At 37.9% G+C, this 17,651-nt stretch overlaps 2 protein-coding genes across 5 annotated transcripts in view; both read left to right on the top strand.

Annotated features, from left to right (window-relative positions):
- Positions 1–872: 872 nt before the first annotated feature.
- tmem230b (transmembrane protein 230b) lies at positions 873–4,911 on the top strand. The gene is made up of 3 exons (XM_041787890.1): positions 873–1,205; positions 4,313–4,435; positions 4,520–4,911. The coding sequence occupies exons 1-3, from the start codon at positions 1,110–1,112 to the stop codon at positions 4,658–4,660; spliced, it is 360 nt and encodes a 119-aa protein (XP_041643824.1). The 5' UTR covers positions 873–1,109; the 3' UTR covers positions 4,661–4,911.
- Positions 4,912–8,360: 3,449 nt separating this feature from the next.
- The window catches only part of igsf9b (immunoglobulin superfamily, member 9b), a 41,602-nt gene continuing 32,311 nt past the window's right edge, over positions 8,361–17,651 (top strand). For all 4 annotated transcript variants that reach the window (XM_041786528.1, XM_041786530.1, XM_041786531.1 and 1 more), the window contains exons 1-2: positions 8,361–8,873; positions 16,740–16,835. In XM_041786528.1, coding sequence (XP_041642462.1) covers positions 16,775–16,835 — 61 coding nt within the window. In that variant the 5' untranslated portion in view covers positions 8,361–8,873; positions 16,740–16,774. The remainder of the gene's footprint in view (positions 8,874–16,739; positions 16,836–17,651) is intronic.

The following is a 17,651-nucleotide window of genomic DNA, read 5'->3' on the forward strand; positions in this document are numbered from 1 at the left end:
TTTGCATTTCATGATTAGGAGAATCTATACTTTATATGACAGCCCAATTTTCCACAACCAGCAGGGGACTGAAAATGTATTAGAAATTGGAAGAAAAAAGAAAAATCTGCAAATCACTGAACATTCATATCAGGGGAATTGTCAGCATAAGTAAGATTTTGTGTGCTTTGTCTATTTCATGGTAAGCCGTTGTTATGCATGACCAGACAGATGACAATATCTGGCAAAGATAACGCAGCGTTCACTTACAGCTGCAGGTGGGTGTGATTGATGATGGTAATCAGTGGAACTTAGTAATGTTTCTTTTGTTTCTAAAGAAGTAATCAAATGCAATCTTCATCACAGTGATTCTTCCAATGTTTGTATTTTCTGCTAGGCAAAATCTACATACACTGATGAGAAATTAATATTTGATATGCAAGATTGCATCTCATCCCATAAAAACTGCCTTCAGAGGACGTTTGTGTGTATCTCTCAGCTTTTGTTACACACAAATGAAAACTGCAACCTAGACAAAAAGTGACTTGTGTGAACACTGTGATTATAAAGCCAGCCTGAAAGAACATCGCAGGAAATGAATATCCAAACAAAGAGATAAATCTTGACACCAGTGTGACTGCTGCCTCTCAGTATGACCGGATCGTTTCTCTTTGAAACAATTCCACGGCGCCCTCTTGTGGTGAAACTGTTGCAGCACAAATCATAATTAGAGAAAGAATTTCATTCGTATAAAGTAAATTTAACTTTATCAATATCTATTTATTCTTTTAAACAATTTGTACCTGCACTGACTTTAACTTATGTTGTTTAAAGCTACATGAAGTAGCCAAGAATATTGAGTCGCTGTGCGCAAGCGCAGAGCACACCCAAGCGAAAACCCGGAAGCCCTACAACAGAAGACAACACCTCGCTGTAATCTCTGCTCCAAACTTGTTTCTGAAAACAGTAACGGTCTTGTAGGTCATCTGGTGTATCATTTTGTTAAATCTCACCTCTAAATGGTCTGTAATAAGGCTTCAGTGTTTATTATGCTTCTGTAGCCGAGGTTATACTCACTGAAACACTGTAAACAAACTGTGACTGAAGCAGCCTTTGAGCAGCTGAGGAAGATGCCAGCTCGTAGCGTTGTTTCCAGCGATATCCCGAACAGCAAAGTCAGGTACTCCAGGTTAGCCACCGATGATGATGGCTACATTGATTTACAGGTAAGATGGACACCCGCAAAGAGCCTAATAAATACATTTAGTCACGTATTGCCACAGTTGTTTATGTTGGAGGAAGAGAGGGACCTAATCTTAGAGGGGAAGATGCTAACTGAATCAGTGCTTTTGATGTGTTTTAGTGTAATTTATAACATGTTAACGTTTCTTTTATATCTTAACCAATTCTTTTATCAGTATTGATTGCCCTGGTTTAAGCGTCACCCAAAAGGAAGTGATTCACATGGCTCTGTAAGCTTTATCATGACTACTTTGCACTACCTTAGCCATAAATCACTGTCATTTACAGGGTAACCAGCAACATGATTAGATTGCTTCTGGTTAATAATAAAAAACTTATGAGAAACAAACTTCAGCCTTGCCTGTAATAACTATATGAGTTACAGTTAGGTCTCAGAAAAGGCAAAAAAGTACATTTCTTTCCTATCAAGTAGGGTTGCTACAATATCAGTTTTAGACTTCAAGCGCCAACATTTTCAATATCTTTGTATATACCAGTGGTTCTCTTGGTCCATCCTCAGGATCCACCACCATTACCCCAGTGAGCAATCACAATCAAAGTTTGAAATCAAAATTATCTAACAAAATATACTGAAGTTAGTTTCTTCAGAACAAAATGTGACTGAACAAAGAGACAAGACAGCTGCATCATTGTGGGAACCCTAAACTGGCATGCATGCTTACAATGTTTAATCGAGATCTAAACCTTTTTAGTTCCTCTTCTGAGGACAAACAAAAGTGGTTTTCTTATTTTAGTGTTTAAGTTTCTCAGAATCGTTAAAAGGAACTTGTTACCATGGAAAAACATCATGGACTTCTAGCAACACTTCTTCCAGGTACACTGAGAAAAGGCTAACTTTTGGGTCCCAACCACCAATTGAGAAACACTGGTCTATATCACAGCAATGAAAGTCCTAACAATTAATAGAATAATCATATAATACTGCAGGCAACATCCTGCACACTGTCTGAATTGCACAAAACCACTGTTATTGTTTTCACTGAAATGTTGATAATTTTTCTTTGCAATTTAGACTGTGGAGTTTGACTGTAATTTTAGTGCGGAACAATTAATTGCAGTTGTTATTTCAGGATGTGCAAATACATTATCATATCAAAGGCAAGGAAAGTTTATTTATATAGTGAATTTTATACATGTAAGCAACTCGATGTAATTTACATATTTAAAAGAAACATTAAATTTATTAAATTTAAAATGTTAAAAATAATGCAACTGATTACAACATGCGGTTGAGACTGCTATAAAACTAAGCTGTGAGGTGTAGGATTCATTCAAAGATACATGAAAAAAGAAATGTTAAAAGGCTACAGTTATTTTTGTATTAGTAGAACTTGAAAGGTTTAGAAAAATGCGTACAGAAAGGCCTTTAAAATTTACAGCAATGAAACAATTGCAGGTTTTAGAAGTACCTTTATTTTCAAGAGAGGGAAAATATTTTGGGAGGAAAATATTAGGTAATTTTAATAAAAGTACTTCAGAAACATCAAGTTTGTATTTTTTAATGTTACTCAGCATTTGCATGTTTTGAGTTAAGAAATACACACTTCAAAACTATCATTATTCTCAGCATTTTTGTTGATAACCAAGCAAGTAGATGCATGACACCATTAACCCTTATATTGTCATTACAATTGCAAATCCCAATATTGTCCAGTGCAATCATGATTGCCCATTGTTACTAAATCATGCAGCACCAAGTCATTCCTCTCGTATGTATCTTTTCTATAAAACTGATTTTTTTAGTACTTTTATATACTACCAATCATGAAAGTAACAGACATCATATGATTTGAATATGCAATATCAAAGTATTAACAGTTTTGACAGCTGTACTTGCAAGGGTCAACCCCATAACACCATTCTCACAATGCAGTTTAGTATTTTGGAAAAAGACAACTTTCAAAATCCATGACTTAAGTTTGTTACACTTTTAAAAAAATGCATTTAAAAAGTAAAGATAATCATAATTAAATAATTGCTGTGTCACATCCTGTGTTTGACTTACTTTGTCCACGTGTTTTATTTTTCTTTCAATTTTTTTCATGTAATTATTGTTTTTTTTTTTAAGTGTTAAGAGTTAAAGTTTGATAAGTACATTTGATACAGATGTAAAATCACTGAGTAATAATGTTAATTAATTGTAATCCCAATACTTATTCAATTCAATTCAATTAAACTTTATTTATATAGCACATTTAAAACAACCAGGGTTGACCAAAGTAATTCACAGTATAAAAGCAAAACTTGAAACAAGAATACATCACTATTAAGTAGTAAAATGAATCAAAATAGAACATTATACAGTAATAGTAAAAGTAACTTTAAAATCTAAAACTTAAAATCTGTTGGGATAAAATAATCTCATGTTGAATTGAAAGCCAGTGTGAGGGGATGATTTTTTAACAATGATTTCAAATGTTCTGGAGTTTGAGCTCATCTTACATGAAAGGGTCAGCTATTCCACAGTTTTGGGGCAGCTGCTGCAAAAGTTTGGTCTCCCCTTGTTTTCAGCCTTGTTTTGGGCACATCCATGATCAGCTGATTGGCAGACCTCAGAGCGATGGCTGGGGTGTGAACATGAAGCAGTTCACATAAATATGATGGTGCCAAACCATTAAGAGCTTTATAAGCTAACAGAAGAATCTTAAATTCAATCCTGTACTAGTCATACTAGTCATAATTATTGTGACCTTGAGTTTCACCATATTCGAGCAGCTCTAGTTTCAGAACATATAAAGAGTGTTTTGTGACCTGGAAAAACTCTTCACAACTAGAATAATGCTACAGGATTACTGCTCACATTTATGAGGATAACATGAAAGGCCTTGCCATGCCAAACCAACACACTTGCATCTTTCAGACCATTTTGCAGCATGGGAGTTTCATGGCTTTGACAGCTAACTTTCTTGTCATGACCTTTATGTTTTTTCCAAGAAGTTCAAGCTCTTATGAGCCAGACTAATTTGGTACGTCCAGTTATGCACATGAGTGGGAAGACAGGCATTACAATAAAAAGCCTGCTGTGACTGAAAAAAGGGGTTTCTAATTAAATATTTCTCCTCCTCCGCAGTTCAAAAAGCCCCCACCCAAAGTCCCATACAAAGCCATTGCACTAGCAACAGTCCTCTTTTTAATCGGCTCTCTGTTAATCATCGTTGGCGCCCTTCTCCTGGCTGGATACTTTGAAGTCACTGTGAGTTGAACAGTATTTCACAGTATTAACAATTTATTGTTTTATTAAATTTGCTCTCATACAGAGATGTTGTGTCGTTTTCAGCACTCAGACCGAACAGTTCCTGTCCTTATCATCGGCATCCTGGTCTTCCTGCCTGGATTTTATCACCTACGGATAGCTTACTATGCATCAAAGGGCTACCATGGCTACTCCTATGATGATATCCCAGACTTTGATGACTGACAGCTGCAGTCTCCTGTGCTTACATAAACTCATAATAATCTTATTCCAAATAACAGGCACTGAAAAAAGGATTCTTTGAATTACCTTTATCTAAATCTTAATGATATTTGTATTACTTTAAGAGGGTTTTACTAAATATGTAGATAATTTATGCTTACTTGCTGTTATAAAACTGATTTAATTTCAGACTTTGTATGATTTGTATATTTGCTTTGATTGCTTGATAAGTTAATTAAACTGTAGTACTGGGAGTCACTTTGTATCAGTATGCTATGATTTATTGTTTGGCTTATCTTTACTCATTGAGACATCATATCCTGTTTGGCAGGTAATAGAATAGGTATATTTACAGTTTGTCCACATAATATCAATATACTGTATAACACTCATGCATTTACCCTCCGGTTAATTCCTCCTCACTGTTCCGTCGCTCTTTCGTCGAGGATTTTATGTGATTAATCCCAATCCTTTGATCTCCATATGGTGCACCTTGCCTGCAAGAGGAAACATTGTCAAACAAGAAGGTACATGAGCAAATTAAGATGTGACATCAAGTTAACCTGCATCAAAAGCTTCTCTCCCCTAGTCTTTGACATAAACTAATCAATTTCAACACAGTTTGGGAGAGTACTGGTGAAAAGCAAAGTTGTTATCTCAGTTCTTGCAGGTGAATGCAAAACACTGCCAGTCATGGTTACACTTGCACTGAATCAGGTGGGAAAGTGGATACTTTCAGGGACAATTTTTGTGTTTTCTTTGTTTCTCTTGCTGCCACGTGCCTGTGCAATCAGCCACCACCACATGGACTACCTGGCATTTATAATATCAGATCAAAAACCAAATGTCAGCACGGGTTTTCAGGACTGCCTGCCCTTTCAAAAAGAACATACACTTCTAAACAAATTAAATGTACAAAAGACTGACGATCGTAAGGGCATGCAATATTTATTTATTTGCTGGCAATGTGTGCTTTCTGATAATCTGTAGTTTCAATTATATATAACTACAGAAGTAAGTATATTGCCATATCAGCTAAGCTAAAGGACAATATTTTGGTAAATAAACAGACACTGAGAAAAACATTGTAATGTTCGAGGGGCATTCCAGTAATAAGATAATGTTTACATTGGGATGATTAAACTACTTAATTTCACCAAAAGCCATTGTTTTGAGAAACTAATGGAAGATTTATGACTAAAAATATCTTGAGTAGATTTCTGTTAAAATTAATGCAGCATAGTGTAGTCCACAAGGGTATGTCATCAACCACTAATGTTATTATAGCTGAACAGAAACACCCCCTGGTGGTCGTACAGTCTCCAGGCTCTGGATTGGCTGTTTTAAACTAAAACAAGCAAGAGCATTGAGTCCACCTGCCCCAATGACCAACAAACCACAGCTCCATCAGTTATTCTGTGTACAGAGCAGGTGAATGCTGGCATTATCAAGTAATTTTGTTCGTTTTAGGAGGACACCAAGACGTTTTTAGGTAAGTTAATGAAAATCTTTAACAGTTAAGTAGAATCTACCTTTTAAAAAATAAAAACACCTTTGACACAAATAAATAGCTTGCACTGAGTATTTTGAATGGCTCAGAACAAATACAAAATACATTTTTTCTGTTAATTATGAGGTTAAGATCAGTAGACATTAGTGAGCCCTAGTTAGGTGATGTAGCAAACGTTGGCTGTTTTTCTAAGCTCAATATTGCTGAAGTGAAAATGAAGTTTACATTAATACAGAAATAACGAGAACTTATTAGCCATATTGAGTCTATGGTAATAAATTTATATTTTTTTCACACTAAAAAGTTTATGAAGAGAGTAACTGTTGTTGTGCTAACTTAATTTTTAGTCGTGGCTAACGGAAAGCTAATTAATGTTAGCTTAAATTCTGAACGCAGGTTAATACAGACGGGCTTTTTTTGTTAAAATTTTATTCCACAGTTCAAACAGGCTTATCGCTTACAAGAACATAAAATGGGCTTTGCACTTGTCAGAATTTTTGAATGGTGTTTCTCACCAAGAACGACTTTGGACTGATAACATAACCATAAATATTAGATTACAAAGTAAGTACACTCTACATCACATTTTCGTGCCTAATGGAAACTTTTTAAATTTAGTCTCTAAATGACGTGGAAAATATTGTCTCATACATGCCACTTTTTGGCTGAAAGTGTAGGCAACAACTCATTTAGCAGTTTTTATAAATAGTACGCATTTTTATGGGACATTTAAGAAAAAAATACACCTCAGGCGGCCTCCGCCTAACAACATGTATACTTTGTAAATTTGCAAAATGCTGCACTGAAGTGCTTTGGATGATTACATTTCATTTTGATGTATATTTGTCTTTTGTTATGATCCTCAAATCTTTCCCACGAAAAGGCGCTTTTGTTTGAGGCGCTAAAGTCCTAGCAGCACCAAGTTACACAGAGACAGACGGAAGTGTCGGCCATGTGACCTTCAAAGTAAAAGCATCTTTCTTTGAGTACCTAACAAGCGCATGATTTGGTCCTACCATGACTTGGTACACTATTGTATTTCCTTGAACTCTCAGTTTGAAGTTGTGAGTCATAATCTCATAGTGTCCTAGAGCTAATATATTTAAAGTTGTCATAACCGGCCGAAATGTATTGGTGTTACTGTTGAAAATAATTAGTCTACTCTGCAAAGTAATATTTGGACCCAAAAAATAAAGCTGTAGACTATTTTTTCAATAGGGCAGAACGACTGGGGTAAATAATGTAGTTGAGATTTTTCCCCCCAATACTGTAATTGTGACTGTGTTTTTCTTTACGAACAAGCAATAAATCTTTCAGTTATATATAAAAACAATATTTGGTAGATTAAACTAAGGCTGAACAATCTGAAAAATAATAATCTTATTGCAATTATTTAGACTTATTGCAAATAACGTATGAATGGTTGTACTGAAAGGAGTAATTATTGTGTGTTTTTCTCTAGTTTGGATCGAAAAGTAAATATGCAAAAATATGGAAAGTGGGATTTTTTTTCCAAAACACTGACATATGTATTTTTGCTTGATATGTAGGGTGTAACATCTCTGCCTCAAAACATGTATTGAACTGTTTTCTTCTAACACATTTCAGGTCAAAGGAATATTGCATCTTCTGCAAAAGGACATGTTGTGATTTAATCCAAATTGGATTATTGTCCAGCCCTACATCTATCCATGGAAAATGTTAATACACAAAAGACGTTATGATTCATTCCTGTGAATAGAAATGTTTTTGACAGTTTGGTTTGTCATTTTCCTGTCATTGATAGCTCATGTAGTCCATAAAGTAATGGGAACGTAAAAATATGATCTGTTTCTCCAACCAATGGGACAAAAACACATGTAAAAGAATGCATATCAGAGGAAACGTTCAAATTTGAGAAATGTGATCTGTTACAATGATTTTTGTTTAATAAATGTTAAACCGTTGAAGCATTAGTACAATTTTCTACCAAATAGAATTGGTAAGTTTTAAAACTTGGCTTTATTTCACACACTGTACAATGGTGTCATCACTCGCGATTCGCTTCGTTTTTCCGATCTTATTTTGAAAGGTTTGCTCGGAAGTGTAGTGTCTGCATTCCGTTGTGCTTGATTGTAGTAGATGTAGCGCCTGTAGTAGTGGGAGGAGGGACACTGGGAGAGTATCAACAGCAGGGCTTGAGCCAAACGTGCAGTGTGCTCTCTTTCTGGTGAAACTTGCGCCCGTTTGGTGATAAATGAGGACTGCGTCGACCGAGAGCATTCTTCACATATTTATGAAGTTAATGATAAACTCCTACTTATGATTAAGGATAATTTCGACAAGTTTGGACAAAGACCATTTTGGACTTGAAACCAAGGCGGGGAAAGTTTAAATGGACTTTAAATGGGCTGATGTCGGACTCGTGAAGGCGATCCGGGTTTATGGATTTTATTGAGTTTTGTGACTAAGACTATTAGCCATGGATTTATAGTTTTTTTTTCTTATTTTCTTTTGATCCAAGCAAGGACTTTGGAAAAATGTGACCACCTGCTTTTTATCCAATTATTTATTATTTTTCATTTTTTAAGTCACCTTTTTAAATCTGAGTTTTCCCTAAAAGAAGGGATGGTTATAATTTAGTCTGCGTCTCCAGTCTCAAAGAAGAGCATCAATGGATTGAAAGGCTGTACTCTCAGCTTCAAGTGAAAAAGTGCCTCAAGCAAGGTAAGGAGTGCAGACAGCCACATTTTAGACCTACATTTTAAAACTAGACATATATTTTTCTATAACATTACTGTAGTTTCCCTTCAAAACGCACTGCAGTCAACGCACAGCGATGACGCCTTTGTTTATATTTGTAATTTCACCATCAGCACTTATTTTCTGAATGGTTGTTTTTCCTGCTAAACCGTTGTGAATAGGTTTAGCCCTCTGTAGTGACCCAAAAACGACCCTTGTACAGGGATTAATATAGTGAGAACAATAGTCAGCTATATAACTCAGGCATTTTATTTATTTTTATCGTGTTTTTTATCAATCATAAGTCCCTCCCCTCAGCTGGTGTTAGACTCACTGAGTCAGACAAAAGATGCACCTGTTTTTCCTCTGTTTTTTTTTTACAAGAGGTCTTTGGGGTGATATGGAAGACTGAGCATTAAATTCACTGCAGGGGTGCAGAGATAAAGAGCTTGGGGCTTGGTATCTGTTTTAAATGTATCAGACTGTGTTTTTGCCTGCTGCTCCACATGGTGCAGTGTGCTGGGCAGAACTTAATTTGAGCTATTTTGCACAGAGCAATGCAGCCGTGTTGTGCTTTTCACATGATATACTCTCTTTTGCCACAGCCTAGTGCTTTAGTTCCTTTGTTTTTGTTGTGCCTCTTAATACTGATTGGTGAAATGAGGTGCACAGAGGCAAACATCACTCCTGATGCCAGTAATCCCTGGTGTGGGGCTATAAGACCGTATACGGACACTGTTTACTTTCATAAATTTAAGCTTCCTTTGTTAATCAGCTTGGGGGTTTTAGTCGCCTTTGACAGAAAAAGATGTTAATATGTTCTTATTTCTTATTGCACCATTGCAAAATGTACACTCCAAGTGTGGTGTTCAAGGAATCACTCAATTAAAAATCAGTTTTTGAGTCTGCCTTTAAATTATTCACAAGGTGACAGCTATATTCAATAACAGATTTGCATTTTCTTCCATTTTAGCAGTCTGTGAATGTCAGACACTAGCCCAGGTTTCTTTTTTCACACAGTGATATCCATATTTTCAATATTTAGCAAGCCTTGGCACTTCAGTATTCTGCACCATTCCAGACATCGTAGGAACGGTGCCCTGCAGGCAGGAAGAAAATTGATTGTATTGAGAAACAAATTATTCATGAGTTGAAAGTGGTTACTCCAAAGTGTTGTGTTGCCTGTGCTTTAGATAGAGTTCATCGACTCTCACAGAAAATGCATTACACTGACACAATGTTAGAGCTCACTGAGCACAAAAATATGCCAAAAAACACATGTATGTGAAGACAGTTAAACAGAGCTAGGGCAGATAAGAGGGAGTGGCAGATGAAGTGCAAAGCCCTTGTGGTGCACCATAATTGGTCAAGTTAGTACTTTGATGTCTTATTATCGTGATGGCATCAGAGTTGGGATTGAATATTTCTCCTACCTGCTACTTTGGCTGATGGATTCAAAAATCTTCTAGCCACTGACATTTTTACACTTAAAAAAGTAGCACAATGAGATGAATTATGGTAGAAAAATTAAGAATTTTAATTTTCAAGTTGGTTTGGTCTCCATTGCAGCTAGGGCATAAAAAATCAGATTTGACAGCAACTAAGTCTCAGCTGAGTTGCAAGATAATCAGTTTGTTGTTATGAGCTCATATCAGGAGAGTAATCACAATTATTAAGGTGATGCTGGAAAGTGTGAGTGCTGTCCCTCATATAAACAATGCTTTTCCAGGCCTTGTTTATTAACTGTATTGAACTTAAGAGGAGCGAAACATTAATTTAAATACCTTTAGCAGGAAAACCAGCTGCAGCACTGTTCATATGATACTGTGTCAAATCCTCCCAGAACAGCCAACTAAAGGCTTGACAGCAGCTCTCAAACGGAGACGGGGAGGCGGGGTTCTTTTAGTGATAAGGCTAGCTCAGTTGTGATCATAAAGTTAGTAAAAAAAAAAAACAAAAAACAGAAAGACGGACTCAATTTATGCCTTTTACAGCAAGAAAATCTGTCTGTTATTTTTATCACCTGCCCTAGTGGCCAGTAGATTGAGTAAATTCACCAGACACTGCTCAAAAATACCAGTATTTGGCTGGTGGCAGGTACCAATTTCCCACCCTGAAATGCATCTCTTTTAAAATGTTTTTGAGGATAACAAATGGACCATAAGAGTGCAGAAATGGGGACTGAACAGTCCATTCTCATGCCTCAAGAGCTGACTCGATTTTGCTGTCCTTACCTCTCACTTTGGGGTGAGGGTTAGGCTGGCATATCTTGAAAGTAGCTTTATGTGACTTACCTGCTCCTGAGGGGCCGGGCCATCGAAGGACAACGACTCAAGACTTAGAGCATGGATGTTAGCTGCTTTGCTATCACAGGACTTATGTCAATCTCACCCCCCCTCTGAGATAAATAAGACAACTCGTGGGGATACACAGTAAATAAGTCCTCTCTTTGTGTTGAAAAAAGCAGCACCATATTCAATTTTCAGTGTGAGTAAATTCATAACATTCAAGCACAGCCCATAAGTCAATACCACTAAACCCTGTAGCACCATGTGTTACTGTAGGTTACCAGCCATCACTGTGTTAATCCATATACAGTAGGCTTTCCCTGTCACGAGACCAGGGCTTGGCTCCTGTGCCCAGCATGTGCCCATGCACTTCATTTCCTTTGGCTAAAGTAAATGTCAATACAGACACCGAATTAGGTTGCTGTGCCAAGGATAAAATCTATGAATTGATTGTTGTGTTGTTCAACCAGCCAAGTTTGAATTGATAATTTACAACCCAGTAACCGTGTTTCACATGCACTAGTTTTGAAACCCTTTATTGTGGTTGGATTGATGATGTTTTCTGTCTCTTTGTGAGACTGAGCTGTTGACCTGTGAAAGTTTGTGCACAAGAAACACCTGTGGTGGGCTGTTTTCCACTGAGTCTATGGCCTCTGTCAGGATTAGCAAGGATTACTAAGAGAGTAATGCTGCGTCTTATCAGGCCAGTATCTGTCACTAACATCACTTTGGGTGCTGCTTAGGTATTGAGGGATCACAAACACACTCACACCCTAGAGGTCAAAGTGCATTGTGGAACCAGTCATGATGTGTACCTTAACTGGGGTGGCATTATACCTCCAGATCAGTTTGTTCAGAGTTGTTTTAGAAAAGATGCTTGTAGAAAAAGTTACCAGCAGATGAAACCTTGAAATAAGCTCCTTTTTTTGCTTATTAGCTGATGAAATTTGATTTCCCTTGGAGGGTGATAGAGATTGCCATACTGAAATTGTTTCCAACATTGACAACCTTATTGAGGTTATTGTTAAGCAGTAGATTTACTTCAACAGGGATGTCTTGATGATTTGTTACAGAGGATCATGATTTGTTACAGAGGATCTTTGCATGCACTGGCAGCATTTTACTGAGCCACTTGTTGCCTGAAGTCATCCTAAAATAGAAAACGACCTATTTGCTACACAGAAAACAAAACAGCTGTTTTATCTCCGTTAGCGTTCACGAATTTCCTGCAAACACAATAGTCACAAGTTTTTAATGACTACTTGATTAACCGGTGATTGATGAGTAGACAGCTTGTCAGGAAAGTCCTTGATTCGCCTCTCCAGTTGGATCCTTAATTTGATTACACTATTAACACTCAGAGCAGAAGGGCAGGATTAGTCTGGGGTGTTGCAAACGTGCCGTCCAGAAGGCTAAGTCATGACAACTTCTAAAGCAATTTGTTTCATTGAAATCCAGTGAAGCACTGGATCTGTCATCACTGTCCACACAGATGTCTTATGCTGAAGCAGGAGTTCACAGCGTGATTTTTACTTGTTTGTGATAACCTTTCTCTTAACTAATGATTTAAAGGCTTCATTCCTCCACTATTTTGGGTTCTTATGTAGTTTATTACTCGAGTGGTGAGCTTTGCTTTTCATCCTGTCTTGAAATCACACCCTAATAACCTCATTTTTAAGTGTCAGTAAAACTTACCTGTTTGACTGGTAATGTCTACTTCTTGCCTTCTCTTACCTGATGAACAGATGTACTTTTACGTATTCAGTAACTGTGGTTTGGCGGTATTTTCCAGCTTTAAAACCTTTTGATGCCATATGATTTGAAATAGATACAATCTTTTTCATCATTGTTATGTGATATTGCTGGTTTTATTCCTTGTATCAGAGTTTATATATCTGGTATCATGACAACCTTAATGTAACTTCACTGGCTCTTAATAGTTTGTGCATGGCTTGAAAGCAATTTTTATTTCAGTCAACTGTTCTTCAGATACTAGGGGAGTAACAGCAAACCAGAAGTTAAGTTTAGTTTGGCTCTCAGTCTTGATGTCACAGATAGGTACATTTCCCCCCCATTTTGCACATTATCTAAAGAGCAGCATTGACTGTTCAGCCTCAGATGCCTGTCTCAGTTTCTTTTTTATATTTATAAAAACATAAATGTCTAAAAATAGAATCATTATGCACCCTACTACAGATGAAACAAGTGAGTTTAATTTGCTGACACCGTTATTTGACTGTCCTTCAAGCAAAGAATAAACCTAAAAACACATCTGGGACAGCATAATGGCTGTTCATCTATCTGTCATGGGTGCTACAACAGATAACCTAAACAAGTCATGCACAACAGAAGCCTTTGCTTGTTCATAAAGGGCTAGTACAGTTTTCACAGACAGAGGGAGTATATATATTGCGTCTAAGTTACCTGTCAGGTCAGTTTGGCACTTCACTGTGCCGTCCTTGGTCCTGTACTGCTCTGGCCTCCATATGGCCATCGTCCAGGCCTGCACCAAACCCATGCCGGAACTCTTCGGGCATCCTCCTAGCTACCCTCTCCATGATGCACATGGTAGCCCCTGGAATCTGGACCAGTCCACCAGGTCCTGGGCACACAGTATGTGGTTAGCTGGATCAGACCCGGGAAAGTGCACCAGCTGCCTGTAAAAGCACAGCTGCCATTCCCAAATCAGGCAGCTGACCCTTCCCATACTCATTCTACTGAGTACGTCAGCATTAGACGCACGGTCTTGCCAATGACACTCAAAGATGCGCTGAAGAGAAGTTGTCACAAAGGAGTCCAGTCGGTCCTAACCTGTCACTTTAAATAGACGGTTTCATATATCCACTGCATGGGATATAGTTCACATTAATCTGGACAACTGCCCATATACAGTGTCTGGGAAGGGCAGAACCTTTAAAAAAGTCTTTAAAGGTTATTTAATGGAACATTCTGTCACATTCGGTCCAATCAGAGCAACAAAACCTCTGTCGTAGTGTGTGTGCACAGCCCTCATATCTAAACCACATAACGTGAGCTTGATGAGTAGTTGCTGCCGCTTTTCACTATCATAGAGCCAATTGGTCAATCAGACTGATGCCGAAGCTGGTCGGGAGAAGAGTGAAAACATGTTTTTCACCCAAAAAGGTTTTCAGGGCTGTTCTTGGCTCTTATTTCAATCTTAAAAAGGAAATGCATTCTAGTTCTGTTTAAAACTGCAGTTATTAAAGCTAGTTGCTTCACCAGCAGGCATTGTTTACTTGCGGTACAACTAAACTATGGCCATAGCTACTGCCTTGTTCTCCTCCGTTGGCCCTGATCTGCCAACTCTTAAGACCGGGCACAAACGTTTCAGGTTGACCTGAAATCTGGTCAAATCCATTGGCTTCAAGGTTAGTGTTTTCCTAGTTGCAGTGATATTTGCATTCACAGTTTTGGAACTCCTATTTGAAGTACTTTGATTCCACACGTATTCTGATTGGTACATACTGAGTGTGAATATGACCGTGTGCACCTTCAGGCCCCTGTCTGATACCATTATTAGGGAATTAGTGTGTAGAAGAAAGCCCCTCTCATATGCATGCATTTGTGTGATGCATGCCCTTGAAGCTGAATGGGAGTTGTAATCCTGTGTCTTTTTCCTTTTAAAATACAGTCACTTCTAAATCTAAAAAGAAAAGAGCCCTGCTACTTGGCCTGTTTAGACTTGAAAAAGAGTCCATGTTCTAATTTAAAAAACTGACATCTTCTCAAGGCTCCTGTCTGTGTATGTTATTTAAATGGCCTCTTGCTCTGCTCTGCTGCTTGAGGAAATAACCTAGTAGTCCACTGTCTTCCCCTGCACCTGCAGACACAACCCCCCTCCAGGTTTCCTCTGTAATACTTCAGCTCAGTGTGTCTGCCTGTATGCTCCCACAGGACAGCCATATACTGTAATCTGGTGCTGGAGCACAGCGAAGTCGGCAGCAGCAGAGACAGAATTTGTAATGTGTTGAGGTTGTCAAAGTTACTTGAGGTCTACTAGATGAGCTGGGATTTCAGATGTTTGGTTGAATTTGCTCATTACTTTTGCTGTCTAGTTGTTGAAATGAATGCTAGGATGACAGCTAAGATGATGCAGTGATGTGCAACACGTCTTCATAAATTTTGTACAAGCAGGAGGTGACAGACTAAGTCATTAGACTGGATATTTTCTTTGTTTTTGAATGCGTTTTAAGAGCGAGTGCTGTTTATTCTGAGTCCCCTACAGAGAGAATAATGTTGGCTCTCTAAGAGTAATCCTTTCCTCATTACAAACACTGTGCTGAAATGAGTCTGTCGTGCAAAAATCTCTAAACCCGGCTGTAATTTATGCCCCACCACCCTCACCCTCTTTACCAGCTTTTACTGTAAACATAACCCCACTTTATTGTGTTTATCCCACTCCTCTACAGTGCTTGTTTTAGAAAAATGCTGCACAGAAGTTATTGCATTGCTCCAAGTCCGACCTGTTGTTAACAGCATCTATCTGCTGCTCTATTCTGAGCTGTTTGTTTACTGAAGTGCAAACATGACTGCTAAGAAACCACCAAGTGTACGCCATATGTTTCTTGTGTTACTGTGCCTTTCTGCAGAGCAATATTAGCTGCTAATATCCAACACCTACCTGCTTTCTAAGAATAGCCTCCCTCTCATGTTTCTTTAAATGAACTTAGAGTAATAAGCCAGCATTAGGGGTGCTGAGTGGAGTGACTTATGGTGAAGGGCCACGTTCTGTTATTATGTTTGAAGGGCAACAACTTAAACTTGTGCCTCCAATCCAATTTGAGGTGGAGGGCGTCAGGACCTTCAGCAGCTGTTCTCATAGCTCAGACTGTGAAGTGGAGTCGGGTTTGTGGTGCTTATTAGGAGATAAAAATCAGTTGCTGTGCTTGTACGTCCTTTAAGTGCATTCAGTAGTTACGTGTTAGGTGTTTTACACTTGTATTGTGCTGCAGGGAAGTAGAGTTGATTTCACTTTGATTAGAGCGTCTTAAAATCGCACTCTACTTATGGCGGTTAGTTTCTTTTTTTAAGCCCTGCTAATAGGATAACATCTGGAGCTGAGATCACAAAGACTTCAATATCGCCACCGTCACCTGTCGATTGCTGTTGTGCTCGAGCAGAACCAATCACAAGCAACAGGTTAATCTGTACATCACACAGGTCTTTCCCTAGAGTGAACACGTAAACACACAAGCATGTACACAAACCCGCACAGTTAGGTCTCACGGGATGCGCACACTACACAATCTCATGCTCTACTGTGACTTGTTGGAATAGCTTATTTGCTTTAATCCAACCCCAGCTCAGACATGCAATTTTCCAGAGGATTTAGGGTTTTCAAAGAATACAGTTATTTATTAACCAAGAAGCATCTGGAATGCAGTGTAGTTGTTGGATTATGAGATGATGTTAACTTGGGGGATTACATTTGTCTGACAGAGGATGTGAGGGATGTCCTAGCCTTGTACTGAAACTGTGAATGGTGCTGTAGTAGTAGTAGTAGAGGTGCTCCGTTGATGGGATGTGCGGTCTTTTCTTTCAGGTCAGGAGATGTGTGAAGGAGTGTGACGGACGGCCATGGGACTGGAGAGACGGTGGCTCCAGGCTGTCACCACTGCTTTAGCCATCTGTCTGCTAAGTGAGTATGCTAATGCAAATATGGATCCATTGCATACATTAACAGTGCATCTCAATATGTAATCTCTTTGCAGAAATTGAATCATCTTTCTCAATTTTTCTTTTTTCTTAAAATATCTTTTAAAAAATTTTAATTATCCTAACCCCAAAAAATACAATTCCCCCAAATAATTAATTTGATCAATGCATTTAAAACATTTCCCCATATTTAAAGTCATCTCTATCAGCTTTAACTGTCATCTTATAAGTGTTGTATTACATAAAAATGTGGCACAGACAGCAAAGCAAACTGCTGAACATCCTATATAAGTAACTTGGTGCACACCAAATTTGTAATAGATCTGTTTTAATGTGTGACACTGGTGTAGACTTTTTATCCAACATGTATACACAGGATTTGCAGATAATTTAGGATGAAAATCTGCCTTGATGGATCACATTTACAAGATCAGTGCAATATGACTGCATCTATTATATCACTGTCTGAAGATTTTTTGAGGAAAATTATGGAAAAAAACGTTCTAACAAAACTTGTGATTTTAATTTGGCTTGAAAGATTTGGGTTGTGAGTTTAGCATCTTGTGCTGAAATCTGTTTTCCTGTTGGAGAATCACTGAAAAGTTTAAGTTCAAATTTTCAACATTAGAATTTATAACTTCATTTTTAAATCAGCTGAAAAGTATTTTACACAGTGCATTCAGTGGTATTTAGAAGGTAAATAACCCTTCCTGCAATATCATGCATACAAAACAAATCTTCTTAACACAAGACTTTGTCATTGGGCTATGCAGTTTTAAACAGGAAGTTATTTTCCTCC

The sequence above is a fragment of the Cheilinus undulatus genome, linkage group 5 (assembly GCF_018320785.1).
Source record: "Cheilinus undulatus linkage group 5, ASM1832078v1, whole genome shotgun sequence".
NCBI lineage: Eukaryota > Metazoa > Chordata > Actinopteri > Labriformes > Labridae > Cheilinus > Cheilinus undulatus.

Excerpts from the sequence above, each read along its gene's own strand:
- tmem230b (XM_041787890.1), top strand. The coding sequence starts at position 1,110 with ATGCCAGCTCGTAGCGTTGTTTCCAGCGATATCCCGAACAGCAAAGTC. Across the intron at positions 1,206-4,312 it reads ATGGCTACATTGATTTACAG|TTCAAAAAGCCCCCACCCAA; the intron begins GTAAGATGGACA and ends CCTCCTCCGCAG. Across the intron at positions 4,436-4,519 it reads CTGGATACTTTGAAGTCACT|CACTCAGACCGAACAGTTCC; the intron begins GTGAGTTGAACA and ends TGTCGTTTTCAG.